The sequence below is a fragment of the Hevea brasiliensis genome, chromosome 12, assembly GCF_030052815.1.
Source record: "Hevea brasiliensis isolate MT/VB/25A 57/8 chromosome 12, ASM3005281v1, whole genome shotgun sequence".
Classification (NCBI taxonomy): domain Eukaryota; kingdom Viridiplantae; phylum Streptophyta; class Magnoliopsida; order Malpighiales; family Euphorbiaceae; genus Hevea; species Hevea brasiliensis.
The window spans coordinates 29,850,363-29,875,693 of record NC_079504.1 but is presented as its reverse complement, the minus strand read 5'-3'; the positions used below and the strand labels follow the sequence as shown (position 1 = coordinate 29,875,693).

Genomic DNA, 25,331 nt, shown 5'->3' with positions numbered 1-25,331 from the left:
TTAGATAAATATTTAATTATCTTTTTTCTATACACCTTGTTGTCTCATTCATTTCATGTTTAGAAAGAGAAAAAATTATTAAATTATGTTCTTTAATAAAATATAATTTAGTTTTAAATAAGAAATTATTCTAGCCAATTAAATTAAAAATTTTTAAATAATAATAAATTTGTATATTAATTTTTTAACCGATCAAGATTGAGAGCAGTTTGTTGTTATCAAATTCAATTATATATATTTTTGTCCATTTCATTATTTTTTATATTTTTTATTTTTATATATATTATAGATTATAAATAAATAGATTATTTTATAAAAGAGATAAAACACCTCAAGTTTGTGAACTCACCTACCCTATCCAGTTAAAAAATTTCTTTTCTTTTTAATTAAATTATTCGACAAGAATTGTCCTAATGATGGAAAATTTAAGCAATTTTCCCTTTTATATATATATATATATATATATATATATATATGAATAAGAGGAATTAATAAGAGGAATTAAAAGAGTGGAAATTTAACCCGTTTCTATTAAGTGAGTGATATACCTTCAAATATTGAATCAAATCATGATAGGTATTTCTGATTAATTTTAAAGGTTAATATTCTTATACAACTCTAAGTTCTTAACCAATGGCAATCAAATTTTCATAAGAGAGAAGAAAAAGGAAAAATATTATATTATCTCTAAAACCAAACAAAAAAAAATCAAAAATAAATTTGAAATGAATCGAATTTTTGCAAAAATCGAACTGAATTTCAGAATTAAATTGGTTTGATCGGTTATTTCAGTCATAATTGAATAATGTTCACCCTTATTTAATTGATTAATTGATAAAATTGATTATGATGTAATTAATTATACTTACTTTATTTATGATCTAACTAATTATGGTCTACTTGATTAATTGATAAAATATCTAATAGTACTTAATTATAATATAATTGATTATTATTATTTGATTTATGATCTAATTAATTATGACCTACTTGATTAATTAATAAAATATCTGATAATACTTGATTATGATGTAATGAAACATAATTACTTCATTTATTATCTAATTGATTATGATCTATTTTAATAATTGATAAAATATCCGCTAATACTTAATTATGATCTAATTAACTATAATTACTTGATTTAATTAAGATACAAATAATCAATTAATGTAATTACTAATAGTTATTTGATTAATTGATATAATTATTAATAGTTACTTGATTAATTGATTTAATTAATTAGTAGCTTATTTATTTAGAATTTTGTTTTGTGTAATTAATTTAATTTTTTCTTCTATTTTTTTAATAAAATAAAAGATAAAGCTTTTATTAAGTGAAGACAAAATACAAATCTGAAAAATAAAATTTCATGTATAAAAAAATTTAATCAACTCTAGAAAATGGTGGGTTCATTGTTGTTTATTGATTAGTAAATAGTAATTAACTAATTAATCAATATTGATTATTTAAAATATTTTATCTATTATTAACTATAAGTTATATTTAATTTGAACAGAAAAATGCAACATTAATAGAATTGAAATTGAAGAGTTAAATCGTTACAAATTAAAATACGAAGATATACATATGATTTTTGCCAACTCATATATTTTGTTTTATATATATATATATATATATATATATATATATATTGTGTTTATTTTAAAATAAAAAAAATACAATCTTAAATTTTTAATATGAAAATAACAATAAAAATAATAATACTAACATTAAAATAAAATTAATATAAAAATATATTCCTTAATAAGAATATTATATTATCTTTTACACATTTCTTAATTAAGTAGTTTTTAACTAAAAATTACATATATAACTAAAAATTAAAAACTACATTATATAATTAACATGTGATATAATTAAAGATTATAAGATGATGTGATGTATTTAAGATTAAAATTATTTCAAAAAGTTAAAAAAATAAGATATATATATATATATATATATATATATATATATATATATATATATATATATATATATATATATATACACTACAATCTTAATTACTTATAGATATACATAATTTTGTTCAATTATAAAATACATAAAAAAAATTATGCATAAAATCAAATTTTTTGATTTGATTCTGTTTCTATTTTTGATAAAAAATTAAAATTAAAGTAAAATAATAAATATAAGTTCATTTTAATATAGTTCCTCGTTTGATTTGAAACCTTTAGGAATGGTGCCCGGCCCTATCAGTTAAAGTATTTTTTTTTTTTTTTGAAATTTGATTCTTTTACAAGAGTTGTCCTTATGAGGGAAAATTTGACAATTTCTATTTTCTATTTATGTCAGTTTTCCGCATTTATATATATATATATATATATATATATATATATATATATATATATATATATATATAATTCTCATTGAAAATTCCTATAAACTACCGTAAATAATTGTAACTTTAAAAAGTCTTTAGTCCTCTCTTATGTTTACCTTTTTTTTGTTTTTATTTAAAAGAAGGTAGAAAAAAAAAATCTAAAGAAGATACAAGGCCTACACTAGTAAAGTTATATAGATAATTCAGGATGACAATTAGTTGGATTTTTGTGAATTTTTTTATTAAAATTTAATAATGTATAATTCGATTTAAAATGAATTTAGATTTAAAAACTAATATATATGTTGCATTCGGATTGGATTTGAATTTTATATGTTAGGTATTAGATTGAGTGATACTGTCCCAAAGTAATCATTTTAAATATCTCGGCTTATTCCTTCAACTAGACGGGAGATGTGAGAAGGATGTTAGTCATAGGATTAACACCGGATGGTTGAAGTGGAGATGTGTTACGAGAGTTTTATATGATCGTAAGATTCCCATGGAAATTTTATGCTTTTGCTGCATTCGGTGATCGTAGTTTCTTTAATTATAAAATATATCTTAAAAATATATAAAATTATATAAAATTAAATTTTTTATTTAATTTTAATTCAATTCTTAATAAATAATTAAAATCAAACTAAAATAATAAATACAAGTTGATTTTGATGTTATTTGTATTTTACAATAATGATTTTTTTTTTTTTTTTAAAGTTTAGGCATAGTTTCTCATTTGATTTGGAACTCTAGGAATCGTATCGAGTCCTATCAGTTAAAGTATTTTTATTTTTTATTTTTATTTTTAATTTGATTCTTCTATAAAAGTTGTCCTTATAAGGGAAAATTTGACAATTTATAATTATCTATTTATGTCAATATTTCGCATTTAAATATATAATTGTCATTGAAACTTCCTGTAAGCTACAGTCAACAATTATAACTCAAAAAGTCTTTTAGTCCTGATGAAGATACAAGACTTAGTTTGGTAAAGTTATATAGATAATTCGTGACAGCAATTGGTTAGACTTCTGTGGATTTTTTTTTCTTACCAAAATCTAATAGGTCATATTTAATAATATAATCCAATTTAAAATTAATTTAAATTTAACAACTATTATATATAACGTGTTTGGACTGAGTTTTAATTTTACATGTTAGATATTTATTATCTGCATTTGTTTATATAAATATTTATTTAAATATAAAATATATATTTTTATAATATTATTTATAAATTTTATATATTTTATTTTAAATAAAATAGAATTTAAATATTTTATAAAATTATTACCTTTTTAAAATATCAATTATTAATAAAAAATAATTTTTATATAAAGTTTGAATATTTTTTAAATAATAATTAGGTTTGTGACAGATTTAGATAATTAATAATAAATTTTAATTGTGTTTAAAAAGAGTTAGAGTTTTAAAAAAGTTAATCGGGTTCAGATAATTTTCGCGAATAACTTAATTTACCATCTTTAGGAGAAAGTCTGGTTTCTTAAATTTTTTTCAATAAATTATCATTCTTTTTATTTTTATATTCAACTAACAAATTACAATTCCAAGCTCCCTCAAATACATAAAATATTGTTAAATTTAATTATTAATTTTTTATTTATTTTCATTGAAATTTAAATTAAAGAACCTATAATATTAAAATAATAATTTTAATACCATTGATTACATTTTAAAATTTTTAATTGCATTGATAACGCAAATTTATGTAAAGATTCATCACCTATTTGCATTCATTTTACATTCTTACTCTAAGAGTCTAACAAGAAACCAATAAATTAGAGTATAAGTTGTTTTGTAAAACTTTAACAAGGAATTAAGAAATTAGAGAATGAGTGTAGATTTTTTTAAGCTTCCAAGAACGAACTAAAAAATTAGAAGGGATTGTATGTTCTTTTGTAAGAAACCAAGAAAGAATCAAGAAATTAGAGAGGAATATAGGTCCTTTTGTAAGACTCTACAAAGGAAACTAAAAATTAGAGCAGAAATGTAAGTTTTTTAGTAAGACTAGAATATAGGTTCTTTTATAAAACTTTAAGAAGAAATAAAAAAATCATATTTACTTTCATGTAAAATATATTATTTATTTATAATCTATTTTTTATAATTTATTTTAAAATATATATATATATATATATATATATATATATATATATATATATATATATATATATTTAATTTTTATGTACAACTAACAAATTACAATTCCAAGCTCCCTCAAATACATAAAATATTGTTAATTAAAGAGTTACTTTATACTAGTAATTTTATAATTATGTTAAAAATGTTTTTGTTTATCCTATTATTCTTCCCTCTTTCCTACACTTATATAATTAAAATAAATTTTATTTTTTATACTATAAGTTTGTAAATATTTAGAACAATTAATAAAATAAATTAGTAAAAGTCATATTTAGTGTTTAATGTTTTTATTAATTTTATTATAATAAATTAAATAATTTTTTATTGAATTAATAGGGTTAAGATTATAGAATTATTATATTAAAAATTATAATAAGATTTTTGTATAAGTAGAATTATTATTACATTAATATTAAAATTTTAATTTATACTTAAAATTAAAATTATTTATAAATTTAATAATAAATATATTTTACTAAAAATTATTAGTAATAAATTTAAATTTAAATTTATAAATATAAATTTACATATACATCATGATAAATATATTTTATCGGTATTTTTGTAAATAACAAAAAGAATTTTTTTCAAACCTAATATTCCCCTTCACATGCACAGACTGACTTAATGGAATTCACTAATTGACAAAAAGACTGCGAAGCTGAAGTCAAGTCAATAAATTAAAGAAGAGTTGCTTTAGAAAAGTCGTGCCTCTCAATTTCCTCTTACTTACCTCTTAGATCTCATACGCGTTAAAAGAAGCAATAACTCTCTTTTATATATGTACACAATCCGTCAGGTGAAAGAGAAAGAGTAGAAAATGGTGGGTTCATTGTAGTTTCTCTAATTGCCGAAAGTGATCGCACTGAAACTTCCTCCAATATACAAAATCTGGTAGGTGGTTTGATTCAGATCAACTATAAATAGTTCCCAGGTTTAGCATTCTTCCATCTTTCACTGCAATTCCTCTATTTTCTTTTCTACCAAACAAAACCGTGCTTGTCAAATATGGCTTCTACTTCATCTTTAGCCTTCTCCTGAAAAACTAGCTATGATGTTTTCCTTAGCTTTAGGGGAATTGAAACTCGTCACAGTTTTACTTGTCATCTTTATGCTGCCCTCTGTCGGAAAAATATTACAACATTCAAAGACGATATTCTTGAAAGAGGAGAAGGGATCTCGCCAGCCCTCATGAAAGCGATTGAAGAATCCAAGATTTCTGTAGTAATTTTCTCAGAAAATTATGCATCCTCTCGGTGGTGCCTAGATGAACTAGTGAAGATAATTGACTGCGAGAAAAAATTAGGGCGAAAGGTTTTACCCATTTTCTACCGTGTAAATCCTTCCGATGTTAGAAAACAGACTGGGAAATTTGGAGAAGCATTTGGGAAAGTCAAAGAAAATTCAAAGCACAGCTTAGACGTTGTGGAGAAGTGGCGCACTGCTTTGATGGAAGCAGCCAATCTATTTGGATGGGTTTCCAGCGACTACAGGTAATTGTTTTCAGTATTGGACTTAACTGGCTGGCTGGCTGGTTGGTTGAACTGTTTAAATTGGGAACTAGACCGGGCAACTGGTTTGGTCTAATTCAATTTATTTATTTTAATTATCAATAGAAAAATAAAAATTTTCAAAATTTAAATTATTTTTAACCAGTTTTTTTTTTAAATTAATCTAATTGCTTAAATCTTTCAAATCGGTGAAATGGTTAGTAGATCGATTCAATTGTCAATCTGATTTTAAAAACATTGCAACATGTAATTCTTCATAACCAGTATGATAACTGGTATGATATCCATCAGCTGCAGTTTGTATCAGCTCTATTTTTAGAATTATTTCTCATCGGTTAATAGCTAATTTGGTTTATTTTTTATTTTGATCATATTAATCTTTTTTATTTAACTTAAAAATTAATATTATTAATATTTTTATTTTTTATTTATAATTTTAACATTTTAATTAACGTATTTTTAATTTTATTAAAATATTTTTTTATTAATAACATAAAATATAAAATATTTATTTATATCTAAAAACTTAAAATTAATTATAAATTTTTCTATTAACAATAATAATTATTTTATTATTTTATCTATATTTTTAAAATTATTTAATTATCTTAAAAAATAATTATTTTCTTATTTCAATAATAAAATAAATGATATAATATAATAGATTAATAATTATATATTTATTTAAATAATATAATATATTAATTTAATAATTATATATTTAATTTAATAATAAAATAAATAATATAATGTAATAAATTTATAATTTTATATTTATTTAAAAATTAAATAAATTATATGATATATACCCTTATTAGTCATTTTACATATCAACAGCAACAGTTAAATATAATTTTACCAAACACTTAACATAAAACAGCTATCATCAGCTATCAGTTATCAGCTATCATCTAACAGTAATAGCTATCAGCTAACAGCTATCAGTTATATTCAACAGTTAAACCAAATAGGCCCTTATTAAAAGAATGATATGAAACATAAATATTCTTGCTAAAAAATTCTCAAATATCATTATCTTTTGTTATCTTCCTCTCTGTTAATTATATTTTATCATTTTACTTTTCTAATAAATCTACAAATACTAACTTTCATGCTTTAAAATTTAAATTGTTAGACAATATTATTAGATCTTTTATCATCTTTTTTATCAATTTGAATAACTTTAGTAACTTTTTATTCATAATTCATTACTATTATTAAAATCTTTCATTACTAAAATTTCAACATACCCATAAAATAAATTAGATAATTTTTTTTTTTAATTTTAAGCCATTTTAAGTTCAAAAATTTATAATATTAAACATATATTATATTTTTAAATTAATAACAATTTCAATTAATTTTTAACAAATCAATTTAATTTAAACAAATTTTATTATCAACTTTTATTTATTTTATTTATATTATTTTTATAAATTATATATTTTAATTGGACACTCCATTTAATAAAAAAATTGAACCCTCCTACTTTGAATTCCTATTATCCGACACCGGCAACGATTAGGCTATCGAGAAAATCATTGTATCTAAACCTAATTAATATTTTTAAAACTCGAATCCGTTCTAAACTCGATTAAAATTTATTATCAATTGCTCGAACTTATCATAAACTCGATTATTATTATTCAAAAAATACCAGGAACTATTTAATTTTATATATTTTAAATAATAAGTTGCATAAATATTTATTTTTATTAATAAATTTTATTTTAAAAATTTAATAATTTTATAAAATATTTAAATTCTATTTTATTGAAAATAAAAATATAAAATCAATCTCTACTTTTTTAAGGTTTAATTTCGTTTCTACCGTCTAAATTAATCATTAACTTTTTGTAATTATATCCCCTAGTGAGAACTTAATTAACAAATGAAGGACTCCACAACTGCATACTTAATGGTGATAGAACAATATATGGTGCATAATTAATTAACTATAGATTATAGTTACTTGAGTTTAAGATCTTATAATTAAAATCTCAAATTATAGAGGACTCTACAACCGCCACAAAAGATATACAATGGAGACATCAGGTTTATGAACCCACCTTCTCTTTCTAGTATCCAGTTAAATTATTTCTATTTTTTGATTTTATAAAACCCACCTTTTCTATCTTGTATCCAGTTAAATTATCTCTATTTTTTAATTTTATACTACAGAAGTTGTCCCCATGAGAGAAAATTCAAATATTTCTTAATTAATGAGGCGATTGGTTCTTTCGCGTAAGCCCCTCTGATGTTGATGGGATTCCAACTGTTTTTAGCTCTGCACCTGTATAATATAAAAACTAATTATGGAACCTTTAAACTTTCCAGCCAAGAACTTAAAATGCCAAAGTGATAATAAAAAGCTTCACTCAATTTTCTGGAAAGGACTTGATAATTAAAACCTTAATTTCTGGGAAGGATTTGATAATAAAAACCTTACTTTAAAAATATTTGTTAATACATTTATTTCCTCTACTTTTGTATTTGTATGAAATGATACATGACCTGTAGTTTTAATCTATACTCATGCATATATTAAAATTATATATCAGGTTGTTAAAATTGTATATGTTGTTTCTCTATTCTTTTATTTATTATCATGGACTTGTTACATTGTCTATTCATCTTATTGTTTTAGGCATGAATCCCAACTATGTGAAGAAGTCGCTGACAGCATTCTGGAGAAATTGCTTTCCAGATCGTATGCTGATTGATACATGCATTTTGCATAGTCATTTAGGTTTAATTTCATAGTCATTTTATTTGATTATTAGTCACTTTTAGCTAATTTCATTAGTTATTTAGATAGTTTTTCATAATTGTCAATTTTTGGATTAATTTATAATTTTACTTTGTTTTGTAGGTAAAATGGTGTATTTGAGGGACTAAAAAGAAATTTTGCCATTGATGAGTGATTTCTACAGCAAAAGATGTTAAAAAACAAGTTTAAAAGTTGAAGTATGCATTGGCCAAATTGCGCATAACTTGCTGCATAAGTTGTGCAGTTCTGCATAAGGAGAAGAAACAATGTCTCAAACCTGCCGAAATCTGCATAAGTTGCCGCATAACTTAAGCAGATTCGTGCCTTGCTTATGCGACCTCATGGAAAACTGCATAACTTATGCAGTCTTGCACCCTGCTCATGCAGCTTCGCACAGAGAGCCAGGAACCAGCCGAAAACTGCATAAGGGACTGCATAACTTATGCAGTTCTATAAAGTCTTCATAATGAGCTGGCAGAAGATTCTCTCAGAAAATCACACCTCAAACACACAATTTTAGGGCTCCTTGTCAGAAAAAAAAAAAGATATAAATAGGCTCTTATCCCATTTTAGAAAGGGAGGAGAAAAGAAAAGAAAAGGAGCAGCAGCTGAAGAGTCAAAAAGAGGGAGCCAAAAACGTCACCCCCTCCATTTCCAGACAGATTTGGAGTTTTCTTTCCTTTCTTGCATATTTCTTACATTTCTTGTATTGGGTTTCTTAGTTCTTAGCTTATATTAAGGTTTTATTTCCATATTAACTCAAAATATCTTGTAATTATTATGGATAGTGAGTAGTTTTCATTAGATTCTGGAGTTGGGATGTAATATTTGAGATATTTTGTGGATTTTGATTGGGTAATCCATATTTTGTGGTCTTAATGAGTTTTATTCATTTCTTGTGTGCTAAATGACATGCTTAGTGTAGGATCCCATTAAGTGATGTTCTTAATCCATGGTTGAGGCATCGAAAGGAGAAAGCCTTGTGATAGATAATTAAGAAATTGGACTTAATTAACTTAGATCTAGAAATAGACTAAGGATTAAGAGGATTTATAGATTAATTAAGGAACTTAATGGGTCTTGATTAACTTTAACTCCACGAAAGTAGGATTAGATTGATTAAGGCACTTTTTGTCCCACTCGAAAGGGTATTCAAAGGATTTAAGAATTAATCTCCTTAAAACCCGTAAGTTCCACAAAATTGGATAACCAATTTAAAAATCCCAAAATAGCTTGAATATGAACTCCCGAACTCCAGAATCGCCTTTTTATCATTGTTAATTTCTAATTGAATTTAATTACTTGCCATTTTAAATCTTGCCATATTTCAATTTGCTTATTTTGATGCAATTTTAGTTAAATCATTACATTGTTGAATAGATTATTAATTTTACATACATAGAATTCACACTTCAATATCTATCAATTTATTACTTTAATTTCAAAAATAGTTCAAATTAGTCAGAATTTTTATATAAAAAATTCAATCATTAATACAACTTCTCGTGAGAACGATATCTTTTTTATATTACTTGTACGACCCGTGCACTTGCGGTTGGGCCACATCAAGTTTTTGGCGCCGTTGCCGGGGAGTTGTTTGTTTAAGATTGAATTCTTGATTATTTTAGTTGTTTATAGTTTTATCTTTGTTATCTTTTCATTTTGTGTTTGTTTGTTCTTTTTAGGTACTCTTAATCTTTTATGAGAAGAGCTAGAAGCATAAGTGACACATCCTTATTGTTTAATCCTGAAATTGAGAAATTTTGTAGAGCCAACAAGAAAGAAACCAGAAAAAGGAAAGAAACCTTGAGAGAAACTGAAATTGAAGCAGACATGGTAGATGAAAGAATTAGAATTGGTGGTGGAAATGCTGGAAATGATCGAAACAATGAACATGCAGCCCAAGGTGAAGAGGTTGTAAATGCTAATGTGCCTAGGGGAAGTATGATGGATCATGCTTTTCCTCGTTTTGATGACTTGAGAGAGAGCATAGCAAGACCAAGAATTGATGCAAATAGTTACAAGATAGATTTTGGGGTTCTTCAAATGATCCAAAATTCCCAATTTGGGGGACATCCTTCTGAAAATCCACACACACATCTAAAGAAGTTTGCTATGATTTGTGATACGCAAAAACAACTTGGAGTATCTGATGATGCAGCATGATTGAAGCTATTCCCATTCTCTTTGAAGGATAGAGCATTGGATTGGCTTGACTCTTTACCTCACAACTCCATTACAAATTGGGAGTAACTCACTGATGCATTTCTTGCACAATATTTTTCACCTAGAAAAACTCAAGAATTGAGGAATCAAATGACAGCTTTTAGACCAAGAGAAGATGAAACTCTCTATGAATCATGGATGAGATGGAAGGAATTAGAGAGACAATGCCCACATCATGCCATTCCAAAATGGATGATAAATCAGAATTTTTACACCAATGTTACTCCTGCAATTAGAGGGATTATTGATGCTCAAACAGGAGGAGAATTTATTATGAAGTATGAAGATGAAGCTTATGAGCTATTGGAGAAAATTACAAAGAATACTCATCTTTGAAGTAGTCCAAGAGGATCAGCTCCAACTCAAAAGAGGCAAGCTGCTGGAATGTATGACCTTGATCCATTCAACATGATTAATGCAAAGTTTGATGCACTTACAAATGTTTTGGCTAAGAAGATGGAAGATTTAAGTATGTTGGTTAGTTCATCATCATCATCTGGAAGTTCACAACAAGTTGCTTATGCAGAAGGAACTACCAGCTGTGGAGTAGACTATGGAGAGCAAGCTGCATATGTTGGTAATTATGGAAACAAACAAATGGGGAATTCTTACTCTCAAACTTATAATCCAACTTGGAGGAATCATCCCAACTTTTCATGGGGAAATCAGCAAAGTCAAGTCCCAAATCAGAATCTTCAGCCACAACAGCAACAAGGAATTCCATATCAGCAAAATAGGCAACCATTGCCTAATTTTCAGCAGAGAAACATGAATCCTGCACCTCCACCAAAACAGCAAGAACAAAGTTCCACCACAGAAGCTTTATTACAACAGATTCTTGCTAACCAAACTAAGCATGATGAAGAGATGAGAGAGATGAAAGCAAGGCTAGAACAGATGCAAACACATAACAGAATGTTGGAAAATCAGATTGCACAACAAGCATCTTCCTCAGGTACCAAGTCTTTTGGAAAACTTCCAAGTCAACCGAAAAACCCAAGAGAGCAGTGTCAAGCTATTACTTTAAGAAGTGGGGAAGTTGTAAATAATGAGAAGAGTGAAAAAAATGAGAAAAGTGAAAATAGTGAGAAGAGAGAAAATGAGAAAGAAATTGATGAGAGAGAAAAACAAGAAAGTGAGAAAGAAAGTGCAGAAAAATGTAAAGAGAAAATTGAAGAGAAGAAAGAGAAGTATATACCTCCAGAGCCTTACAAACCACAACTCCCCTTTCCACAAAGATTTCAAAAAGCTAAACTTGATAAGCAATTTGGAAAGTTCTTAGAGGTTTTGAAGAAGCTATACATAAATGTGCCTTTTATTGATGCTCTTTCACAAATGCCCTCTTATGTAAAATTCTTAAAAGAAATTCTCTCAAATAAGAGGAAACTTGAAGACCATGAAACTGTAGCTTTAACAGAAGAATGTAGTGCTATCCTCCAAAGAAAACTTCCTCCAAAGCTCAAAGATCCAGGGAGTTTTTCAATTCCATGCCACATTGGGGAATCATGTTCTACAAAAGCTTTATGTGATTTAGGGGCTAGTGTTAGCCTTATGCCCCTCTCCATTTATGAGAAGCTCAATATGGGAGATCTTAAGCCAACCCACATTTCTCTTCAGTTAGCTGACAGATCAATTAAGTATCCTGAAGGGATTTTGGAGAATGTGCCTCTGAAGGTTGGGAAGTTCTATATACCTGTTGACTTTGTCATCTTGGACATGGAAGAGGATTCTAATATCCCAATTATCTTGGGAAGACCCTTTCTGGCTACAACAGGAGCATTGATTGATGTTAAGGGAGAAAAATTGACTCTTAGAGTTGGTGAAGATCAATTGGTTTTCAATATTAATAACATTATGAAGAAGCATCATTCTGAAGCTGATACTTGTTTGAGAATTGATATCATTGATGAGCTGGTTGAAGAACACTTCAGAAAGAGATATCCGGAAGATCCACTTGAAATTGCTTGGTTCATGGAGGAAGCATAGACTATGACAACCCTCATGTGGCTGCATATGCTCAACATTTAGAGGGTAGTCCACCATTCATTTCTGCTCCAGTTTTTCAACTCACACAAAAGGAAATAGCCGAATCTAAGCAACCGTCATTCAAGGAAGAAGATGCACCTAAGGTAGAACTTAAGCAACTTCTTTCTCAGCTCAAGTATGAATTTCTTGGCACCAATAACACTTATCCAGTAATTGTAAATGCAAACTTGAGTACTTTAGAGGTTGATAAGTTGTTAAGAGTGTTGAGGCAATTTAGGAAAGTTTTAGGATATACCATAGATGACATTAAGGGAATAAGCCCACTCTTTTGCATGCACAGAATTATTTTGGAAGAAAATTGTAAGCCATCTATTGAACATCAGAGGAGGTTGAACCCAAATATGAAAGAGGTTGTTAAAAAGAAAATTTTGAAATTGCTTAATGCAGGGATCAATATCCTATCTCAGACAGTACTTGGGTGAGCCCAGTACATGTTGTCCCAAAAAAAGGTGGAATGACAGTGGTAAAAAATGAAAATAATGAATTAATTCCCACCAGAACAGTGACTAGTTGGCGAATGTGCATAGATTACAGAAAATTAAATATTGCCATTAGAAAAGATCATTTTCCACTTCCCTTCATTGATCAAATGTTAGAAAGACTGGCTAGGCATTCTTATTTTTGCTATTTAGATGGGTATTCAGGATTTTTTCAAATCCCTATCCATCCAAATGATCAAGAGAAAACCACTTTCACTTGTCCATATAGAACCTTTGCTTATAGGAGGATGCCATTTGGGCTGTGTAATGCACCAGCCACTTTTCAAAGGTGCATGATGGCAATCTTCTCAGATTTCATAGAAGATATAATGGAGGTTTTTATGGATGACTTTTCTATTTATGGATCTTCATTTAACATATGCTTGGCTAACCTTTCTAAAGTTTTGCAGCGATGTGCAGATACTGACCTTGTGTTAAACTAGGAAAAGTGTCATTTCATGGTTCAGGAAGGGATAGTGCTTGGACATTTGGTGTCTAACAGAGGAATAGAGGTTGATAAAGCCAAGGTTGAAGTGATAGAGAAGATGGCTCCTCCTACCAATGTCAAAGGAATTCGAAGTTTTCTAGGGCATGCCAGGTTCTGTAGACGCTTTATCAAGGATTTTTCTAAAATAGCCAAACCTTTGTCTAATTTGTTAAGTCATGACATACCATTTGTATTTGACCAAGAGTGTTTGGACGCCTTTTGTAGGTTGAAGCAAGCTCTTATCACTGCACCAATCATGCAACCGCCCGATTGGAGCCTACCTTTTGAAATTATGTGTGATGCTAGCAACTATGCAATTGGAGCTGTTCTTGGTCAAAGAAAGGACAAAAGGGCTTATGCTATTTATTATGCTAGTACAACAGTAGATGAGGCTCAAACAAATTATGCAACAACTGAAAAGGAATTCTTGGCAATTGTCTTTGCATTGGAAAAGTTCAGACCTTACATTATTGACTCAAAGGTGGTTATATTTTCAGATCATGCTGCTATCAGGTATTTACTCCGTAAAAAAGAGGCTAAACCTAGGCTCATTAGGTGGATTCTGATGCTGCAAGAGTTTGATTTGGAGATTAGAGATAAGAAGGAAGCTGAAAATGTAGTTACGGATAATCTTAGTAGGTTGAAATTGGATGATGAAGAAATGAATGAAATCCCTATTGATGAGTTTTTCTTGGATGAACAACTTTTCTCTCTTGTTGCTAAACTACCTTGGTATGCAGACTTGGTGAATTATCTATCTTGTGGAGTTTTACCTCTAGGAATGACAGGGCAACAAAAGAAAAAGTTTTTACATGAGGCAAAATTTTATAGATGGGATGATCCTTTACTCTTTAGGAGATGTTGTGATGGTTTAACAAGAAGATGTATTCCTAATGAGGAGACACAGAGTGTTATACATCATTGCCATGCTTCTGATTATGGAGGACATTTTGGAATCTCTAAAATAGCTAGTAAAATTCTGCAGGCTGGTTTCTTTTGGCCAAATCTTTTTAAGGATGTGAGGAAATTTGTGTTAGAATGCGATAAATGTCAAAGGAGTGGAAATCTGTCAAAAAGAGATCAAATGCCCCTAAATGATACTCTTGAAGTGGAATTATTCAATGTCTGGGGAATAGATTTTATGGGCCCATTTCCTCCTTCATATGGTAATAAATACATTCTAGTTGGAGCTGACTATGTGTCAAAGTGGGTAGAAGCTATTGCAACTCCAACTAATGATGCTAAGGTGGTAGTAAAATTCTTAAAGAAATTTGTCTTGAGTAGATTTGGAGCTCCAAGGGCTGTAATTAGTGATGGGGGTTCACATTTTTGTAATAAGCAATTTGAGAGCTTAATGAGGAAGTATGGTGTAGTGCACAAGATAGCTACCCCATACCATCCTCAAACCTCAGGACAAGTTCAAATTTCTAATAGAGAACTCAAACATATCTTGGAGAAAACAGTGAACAATTCTCGGAAAGACTGGTCTGTCAAACTAGATGATGCTTTATGGGCATATAGGATTGCTTACAAAACCCCTATAGGAACTACTCCCTTTAGGTTGGTGTATGGTAAGTCTTGTCATTTACCTGTGGAGCTAGAACATAAAGCATATTGGGCCATTCAGACCTTGAATTTTGATCTCAAGCAAGCTGGTGAGAAGAGGCTATTGCAACTTAATGAGCTTGAAGAATTGAGGATGGATGCCTATGAAAGTGCCCGTATTTATAAAGAAGGAACTAAAGTTTGGCATGATAAGCATCTTAGGAAAAAGGAATTTAAAGAATGTGATTCAGTTTTATTGTTCAACTCACGATTGAAATTGTTCCCTGGAAAACTTAAATCAAGGTGGACTGGTCCATATAGAGTTTCTAAGGTTTTTCCTTATGGAGCAATTGAAATTTGGAGTGAAAAATCTGGGAATTTTAAGGTCAATGGGCATAGATTGAAACATTACATAACTGGAGACCCAATAAAGGGAGCAAGCTGTTACAAGCTCTCTGATCCCTCACCTCTTTTTAGTGAAATGCATGAAAAGTCCAGCTAAGGACTATAAATTAGCACACTTAGGAGGCACCCCAAGTTCTTTTATTTTGCTTTTGTTGATTTACTTTTATTTGCATTACTTTTGTTTTTATCTTAAATCTCCCCAAATTTAATTTTTGACATTGTTGAATCTTGTACTTTGTAGATGTATTTCAAAGGATGAAGATTGTTGCACTGCTGAGGAGTAACTCTTAATTTGATATTTTACCCATTAACTCTCACAAGATTGTTTTATTTTCATGCATAACCTGTGCAGGTCTACTTCTTGGTTTATGCAGAGAAATGAAATTTTCAGCAAAGAGGGGTCTGCAGCACATGGCATTTGTTTCTTTATTGAGGTTGGGTGTGTAACTTTTAAGTATTTGTGCTTATCATGTTAATATGATGGTAAGTGGGTCATTTTAGTAGTTTTGAGCTTATTTGGGTTGTGTGATTCAATGTGCACATGCTGCATTTTCTTGGCATAACTTGGAGAGTCCATTTTCTTTTGTGGATAAATGCAACTTTATGCAGATTTTTATTGAGTTTTAATGTGCTAAATGTTAATTTGCAGAGTTTGAGTTGAAATGGCATAATTCACAAATGCCTCTTATGCAGAACTTACTTCTACAAGCTTGTATGATGCAATTGTGATGGATTTTGTATATATTGATGTGTTTTTGGTGATAATTTCTCATGATTTATGCTTCATAGAATTATATTTATTCATTCTAGTATATTTTTCAAACTTGCAAATCATTTTCAATTGTAATATCAATCTTGTTAAAATGTGCATAAGTAACTGCATAACTTATGCAGCTTTCAGACCACAATTTTTGCCATTTTTTCATCTCTGCTGAAACCTGCATAAGCCTTTGCATAACTTATGCAATCCTGCATAACCAAATTTTTGCCAATTTTCATCTCTGCTAAAATCTGCATAAGGATGTGCATAACTTATGGAATTCTGCACTGCTACATTTTTGCCATTTTTCATCTCTGCCGAAACTTGCATAAGTGTGTGCACAACTTTTAAACTTTTGCATAACTTCAAATCCTGCATTTTCATTTCTGCCGAAATCTGCATAAGGGAGTGCATAAGTTATGCACTTTTGCATAACCACATTTTCTGGGATTCCATTTTCTGCCGAAATCTGCATAAGGGAGTGCATAAGTTATGCACTTTTGCATAACCACATTTTCTGGGATTCCATTTTCTGCCGAAATCTGCATAAGGGAGTGCATAAGTCATGCACTTTTGCACGACCAATTTTTCACACTTCCATTTTTTTGTCGAAACTTGCATAATAGAGTGCATAAGTCATGCACTTTTGCACGACCAACTTTTCACACTCCCATTTTCTGCCGAAACCTGCACGACCGAGTGCATAAGTTATGTACTTTTGCATAACCAATTTTTCAGACCCTTATTTTCTGCCAAAACCTGCATAAGAAGAGTGCATAACTTATGCACACCCATTCTCTCCTTATGCAGAAAATCACATGTCCTGTGCAAATCAAAAAAATTTTCGGCACCCCATTTTCCCACCTTCCACTTCCCGTCGTTCCTGTTCACAAACCCCCCCTTCTGTTCATTTTCTCAGCACACCTCTTTTCATCGACCGATGCCCTAACCTCCCTTTATCTCTTTCACTTTCTTCTTCCCTCCTCCATTCCCACCATCGACGACAACCACCATAGAATCACCTCCCCCTTCCCCTCAAGGCTCTCTTCTCCAAGTCACGCCCTTAGCAATGCAGGCCCCCAATCCCGATTTTCTTCCACAACAAACCCCTCCACCTCCTCCTACATCCACCTATAAGAGGAGAATCCGGTCGAAATCAACCCGACCCATGGCCTTTGCACCACCTCTCACAAAATGCAAAGACCCACCTACTACTCCACTTTCAGAGCCCACACCCAAAAACCCCAAAACTTCAGGTTCCACATGACAGGGGGTTGGCATTTCTACCTCTACCCCACAAGCCAAATCACCCTCCTCTAGCAAAAAGCAAACTTCAGCAGCAACACAGGTATCCAAACTACCTTGGCCCCTTCCTGATGCAACCCACAAGGCAACTTTTAAGAGACTAAAGGACAGAAAAATGCAACCCACTAGGTACATTTCTGCAGATGCCCTCTAATTAGTTAGTTTATTTGATAATATTGTTGCCTACCTTGATGGTCTAGGTTGGATGGAATTTTTGCATAAACAAGAACTAGTTTATCCAGCTCTAGTTTTGGAATTTATTTCCTCATTTTCTGCTACTCTGAAATTGCATGAGATAGATTACAAGCCAACTATGAAGTTTAGGTGTTTGGGGCAAAATAAAGAGCTATCATTAGACTAATTTTATAGTATTTTTGGGTTTGCAATTGATGGATTGTTTAGGGTACCATATACAGGTATAGAGGTAGCAAATAAAGGTGTTTGGAATGCTGTTCAGTTTTGGAGGAGTATTATGAAGGAACGGAAGCGTGAAAAAAAATTAGTTTATACCATTGAATTCAAAAATTTTTCACCTAGGGTCACATGCATCATGCAAGATTTATTTTTATCTATTTGATTTCAATGATAAACAATATATTAAAACTCTTTTAATATGTTTTTGGATCTGTATTTGCCATTTAAGATTTTAAAATTAATCAGATTAATTTTAGAACCCTAGATTAAATCAAGAACGATTACACTAACCTCTTGACGCACTGCAGCGTGTCTGCGCCTTTGAGATTCGTCTTCAGGACACCAGATGTTATCCCTCTAGCTTGTCCACACCAAGAACACCTATGGCAGCCCTTGAACAGCTTCTAAAGCTTTTTCTATTAATTAGAAATTCAAGTTCTGCCTTTTAAGAGATTAGAGATGTAAACAGGACACTAGAAACAATTTCTAGTGTTCTTAATTCAAGAGATTGATGGCTAATCTCTTTGAATTGATGAGAGATGAAGAAGAATAGATGAAGAGCCTCAAAATGGCATGACAAAGGAGAGGAGTAGCTGCTGGTTGTTTTTCTTTTCATAACAACACTTAAATAGCTAGGTTAACACATTAAACCCTTGCCACATGTCACCCTTTGATTAGCTCTAGGTTTAAGTGACCCAATCACATTGTGCCAAGTGTCAAACCTATATTTAATCTTGATTTTAATCATCTTACATGATTAAAAAACATTTGGCAAGCTTATGTGTAATCCCATGTGTCACCATCTCATGGTGCCACGTGTCACACTGTGAAATGACCAAAATGCCCATGTGTCTTAATTTTGAGTTCTTAACCCAAAATAATTATTTTTCTTCTTCTAATTAATTTATATCAAATATAAATTAATTAATTAATCTCTATTAATTAATTTCTCATTAATTAAATTCATATTTAAACACTTTAAATATAAATTTAACTTATACTATACATCCAATAATCTAGATTTGGTTTCAAGTCATGCTAGGGACTTTGCAATTTAATTGCAAACCAAACCTATTTAATTAATCAATTAAACTCTTTAATTAATTAATTAAATCATATTTAAATAGGTGATAACTTGTGTATGTGTGTGACTTACTAGGCTCATCACTAATTGGCAATGAGACATGATATCAACTCTTAATATCATCAGAACTCTTTCTTACCATAAATAATTTCTCTAAATCATTTTATGAACCTCATAGACCATGGTTAATACCTAGCATAGCATGCCATGGCCACCCAATTAGTAATAAGGTTTACCTTAAATGAACCTATAATCATATGTTACCATGCACTAGAATCTCTCTGTTACAAAATCCCAACTCAAGCCGAGTCATGGTTTATGTCAAACTCCATTTGCTATAAATATTATGTTCTCTTTTAATTCCAGTTCTTGATTAAAAGATTTTTCTCATCGAAACTCTTTTACGAATAAATCTATCTGTCCTGGCCAGGAACTTGAAACATCAAGAACAATTAAATGAACATAGGATTTTATCTCTATTTACTTAGAGGAACAGATTCCATCTTGATCAACACCTACCTCCATATATAACTAGTAGGAGCCAACACATGCCCATATACCCATACATAGTACAAGTATGAAAGCAGTATCAAACTCAAACTACCTATATACAAGATAACTGTGCTATCTCAGGTCTAAAGATTATATGCACTGATATGATTTATGACAAAACATTGACAAGAGTAAACTCCATGTGCTTGTCATAAGTGTCACTGGTTCGGCCTACTTATCATTTATAAGTGCCTATCATGTTTCTTATATGGCATGAGACTCACCATTCCATCTTATTTATATCTCATATAAATAACTTGGGAACAAATATGAATACAATCTTTCTGGATAAGTCATGTCCTTATTATGAAGTATTCTCGATTGTGAACCTATTTATGATACTTTGTGCTAGAAATATTGTCACTCATATTCTTAACAACTTAAGAATAATATTTTTAACAAAATATCAATGGACCTTTTCTATTACACATAAATATATTATGTAAACAGAAAAGTGGAAATGCCTTTTATTAATAAAAATATGTACAAGATACATACTAATGATATGCTCTAGGGCATACTACTAACAATCTCCCACTAGCACTAGAGCCATTCATTACAATATCTTAGACCTATCTTCTCAAGATGTTGATCTAACTGAGTCTGTGACATAGGCTTAGTGAATGGATCAGCTGGATTTTCAGCTGATGCTATTTTCTGCATGGCTACATCGCCTCGCCCAACTATTTCTCTGATAATGTGATAGCGCCTTTCTATGTGTTTGGATTTCTGGTGAGACCTTGGTTCCTTAGCCTGTATGACTTCTCCATTGTTGTCACAGTGTATTGGAACTGCTGACTCAATGGAAGGAACTACTGTAAGTTTTGTCACGAACTTCTTTATCCAAACAGCTTTCTTTGCAGCATCTGATGCAGCAATATACTCAGCCTCTGTAGTGGAATCTGCAGTCGTGCTCTGTTTGGAACTCTTCCAACTGACTTTACCTCCATTACAAATAAACACATATTCAGAGGTAGACTTTCTATCATCGATATCTGATTGGAAATCAGAATCAGTATAACCATCCAATTGCAAGTCTCCACCACCATAAATCAAGAATAAATCCTTAGTTCTTCTCAAGTACTTAAGAATATTCTTGACAGCTATCCAGTGTTCCAAACCTGGATTGGATTGATACCTGCTAGTCAAACTAGTACACAACATTGCATACATTAAACTTCTAATAGCCGAAGCATATGGAATCCTGGCCATCTTATCTCTTTCTTCAGGTGTCTTTGGAGACATCTCTTTAGAAAGGTGGATACCATGTCTTACTGGTAACAATCCTCTCTTGGAATCAAGCATGTTAAACCTCTTTAACACCTTTTCTAAGTATAGACTTTGGGATAAACCAATTATTCTTTTCGCTCTATCTCTATAGATGCGAATCCCAAGAATATAGGTTGCCTCCCCTAAGTCTTTCATGGAGAATGTATTTGACAACCATACCTTTATAGTCGTCAACATACCTGTGTCATTACCCATCAACAGTGTGTCATCCACATATAAGACAAGGAAAGTGATAGCACTGTCACTAACCTTCTTATATACACATGGCTCATCCTCATTTTTGATAAAACCAAAGGATTTAATGGCTTCATCAAAACGGATGTTCCAACTCCTCGAAGCTTGTTTCAACCCATAAATGGATCGCTTTAGCTTGCATACCTTGGAACCATCTTGGGATTCAAATCCCCTAGGTTGTTCCATGAAAATGTTTTCTTCAATGTATCCATTGAGAAAAGCTGTTTTGACATCCATCTGCCAAATCTCATAATCATAGTACGCAGCTATTGCTAATAAAATCCTTATTGATTTAAACATGGCAACAGGCGAGAAAGTCTCCTCATAGTCGATTCCTTGTCTTTGGCGAAACCCTTTCGCTACTAGCCTTGCCTTATAGGTCTCTACCTTTCCATCAGAACCAATTTTCTTCTTGAAAACCCATTTGTTCCCTACAGGTACAATACCTTCAGGTGGGTCAACAAGATCTCAAACTTGATTCTTATACATGGAATCAATCTCAGATTTCATAACATCAATCCATTTTGAAGAGTCTATATCTGATATAGCTTCTTCATAAGTAAGTGGATCATCTCCATGATCTACTTCTTCATGAGTAGACAACTCTTGTTCTTCTTCATGAAGAAAACCATATCTCACTGGTGGGTGAGATACCCTGGTTGTTCTACGAGGAACAACTGTAGATGTTTCATCAACGGGTATTGGTTGACTAGATGGATCTATATCCATCTGATCTGTTGGTTGGTCAGAATTCTCCAATTCTAACTCTATTTGCCTTCCTTGGCCTCCTTCTTGAACAAACTGTTGTTCAAAAAATGTGGCATCTCTACTTATCACAACCTTTTGTGAAGTAGGCAAATAAAAATAATATCCAAAACTATCTTTTGGATATCCAACAAATCGACCTTTTTCTGATCTGGTCTCCAATTTATCAGTGTTCAGCTTTTTGATATAAGCTGGACAATCCCAAATCTTAACATGCTTAAGACTTGGTTTTCTTCCATGCCATATCTTATAAGGTGTGGAAGAAACTAATTTTGATGGAATCCTATTCAGAATATACAAAGCTGATTCTAATGCAAATCCCCAAAAGAAGATTGGCATATCAGTATAGCTCATCATATTACGTACCATATCCAATAGGGTACGATTTCTCCTTTCAGATACACCATTCAATTGTGGCGTTCCTAGAGGAGTCAGCTGAGAAACAATGCCATACTCTCTCAAGTATTCATCAAATTTAGTACTCAAATATTCACCTCCACGATCTGATCGAAGAGCTTTAATACTCTTTCCTGTTTGATTTTCTACTTCAGATTTAAATTCTTTGAACTTTTCAAAAGATTCATGTTTGTATTTCATCAAATACAAATACCCAAACCTTGATTTATCATCAGTAAAGGTAATAAAATAATGAAAACCCCTTCTAGCCATTTCTTTAAATGGACCACATAAATCACTATGTATTAGATCCAAAATATTTTCAGCTCTTAGCCCTTGTCCAACAAAGGGTGACCTAGTCATTTTGCCCTGAAGGCAAGATTCACAAGTTGGAGTAGGCTCAGAGCCCAATGAGGATAGAATCCCCATTTTCTCCAGTTTTGCAATCCTATCTTCTGCAACATGACAAACCTTAAGTGCCAAATATATTTTGAACTTGAGTTGGTTTTCACCATGGCATTACATTCTTTTAGATCACTTGCATTCAATTTGTGTTTGTCATTATTATCCAAATAATAAAGACCATCATTCATATAACCCGAACCAACATATTTATTTCCAAAATAAATATTGCAAATATCATCTGTGAACTGAAATTCATAGCCATTTCTAGTCAAACTAGATATAGAAATGATGTTCTTAAAAGCATCAGGTACATATAAAATATTATCCAAACACAAAACATGTCCAAACATGTAAAAAGATTTAGATCCTATGGCTAAAGCTTCAACAGTTGAGCCATTGGCAATCCGGACTCTAATATCTTGAGAACGCAAGCTGCTACTATTTGCTAGTTCCTGCATATCATTAGAAATGTGAGAACTGGCACCAGTATCTAAAACCCAAGCTGTAGATGAACTATAAGTATCATCATATTCTAAATAACAAGATATGGACATACCTTAGAAGGTGTATCCTTCTTGTCCTTCAGAGAAGCAAGATACTCAGGCGTTCTTTTCCAAAGGCCCATCCTTTTGGCAGTGGAAACACTTTCCTTTGCCTCCATCAGCTTTAGTCTTCCTTTTCTGTTTAGCTATTTTCTTGGAAGGACCAGGAATCTGAGGTTTCTTTTTCTTATTGCCCTTCTTCTTGTTGGACTTTTCAGCAGAAGAAGATGCAACCAAAGCTACCTCTTTTCCTTTATTGCCCGGCATATTCTTTTGGGCAATAACCAGTATGTTGAGTAAATCAGCTAAGGTGCATTCCTGTTTAGTCATATGGAAATTTGTCACAAAATTTCCAAAAGACACAGGAAGGGACTAAAGGATCAAATCCATCTGTAGTTGGAAATCCATGTTGAAGTCAAGATGTTCCAACTGCTCAATCAGCCGAATCATCTTGTGGACATGATCCCCAACATTCTGTCCCTTAGACATCTTCATGCGGAACAGCTACCTAGATATCTCATACCTAGCATTCCTACTGTGCTCACCATACAACTCTTGTAGGTGAAGGAGGATCTCACTCGCACTCTGCATGTTCTCATGCTGCTTCTGTAACTCATTACTCATGGAAGCAAGCATGTAACACTTAGCTCTCATATCATGCTCCTTCCACTTGTCCAAAGTTTCATGTTCCTCTTGAGTGGCCTCTGGAGGTAAGGGACCAGGAACATTTGAATCTAGAACATATCCCATATGTTCAAGGTTCAGGACAAGTTTCAAATTTCTTAGCCAATTAGAGAGATTAGGTCTTGTCAACCTATTGCGATCAAGTATGCTTGCAAGGATATTGGATGGTGGTGGTTGTTCTGTGCTCATTATTATCAGAAAATTAATTGCAGAAAATAACCAGAATAATTAGTAAATGTATCAAGTAATTAACCAAAATGATTATGGTCTTTTAATCAAATTGGTCCTCCCACTAACTTAGCAAATCCTACACTTCCAAAGTAGAAAACGGAAATCCTAGTTGGATGGATTTCTAGTGGGTGATTGAATTCTTATAATTCTATTGATCATCCTCAGGTACATCCATTATTGGAATTACAATAAACTATAAGTGAGCAACTCCTTGCCCATCACATCTCATGTGAGGTTCAATCCTTTACCTAGCCCCTAATACTCAAAATCTCAGGTACATCCATTATTGACTTATCTTGCATTAGTTAAGTTGATCCCATTGAGCCAGTAATTATGTAAATAATTTTAATGTCCTCAGGTACATCCAATATTGGCCACCAAACCATTTACATATTTACAACATCTCATGCTTAACAATTATTCTTAAGAAAATCTCTTAAATTAATTGCATCTTATGCAACTATTTAAAATTTCTTAAAATAATTGCCCCAATGGAGGGCCTATGTTATAATTACTTTAATTATAGCATTTTCAACTTAATCATTTGTTTGGAAGATTTTATGGTCATTCTAATTACTATTAAGGTCTCACTTTGCACATTATCCAATTAGCATGCATATATCATATAATAGCATACATTCCCATACATCTCATGCATTTATGGATAAGCAATAAATATGGTATGAT

General features: G+C 30.9%; 1 protein-coding gene and 1 non-coding gene across 2 annotated transcripts; one reads left to right on the top strand and one right to left on the bottom strand.

Moving 5' to 3' along the window:
- Nucleotides 1–5,333: 5,333 nt before the first annotated feature.
- Nucleotides 5,334–6,209, top strand: LOC131171167 (disease resistance protein RPV1-like). Its single transcript, XM_058130638.1, has 2 exons — nucleotides 5,334–5,347; nucleotides 5,563–6,209. Exons 1-2 carry the CDS (start codon nucleotides 5,334–5,336, stop codon nucleotides 6,008–6,010), a joined length of 462 nt encoding a protein of 153 aa, XP_057986621.1. The 3' UTR covers nucleotides 6,011–6,209.
- Nucleotides 6,210–11,095: 4,886 nt separating this feature from the next.
- On the bottom strand, nucleotides 11,096–11,202 carry LOC131171487 (small nucleolar RNA R71). The gene has a single exon (XR_009142147.1). It is a non-coding gene; the product is annotated as a small nucleolar RNA R71 (small nucleolar RNA).
- Between the last annotated feature and the right edge of the window lie 14,129 nt (nucleotides 11,203–25,331).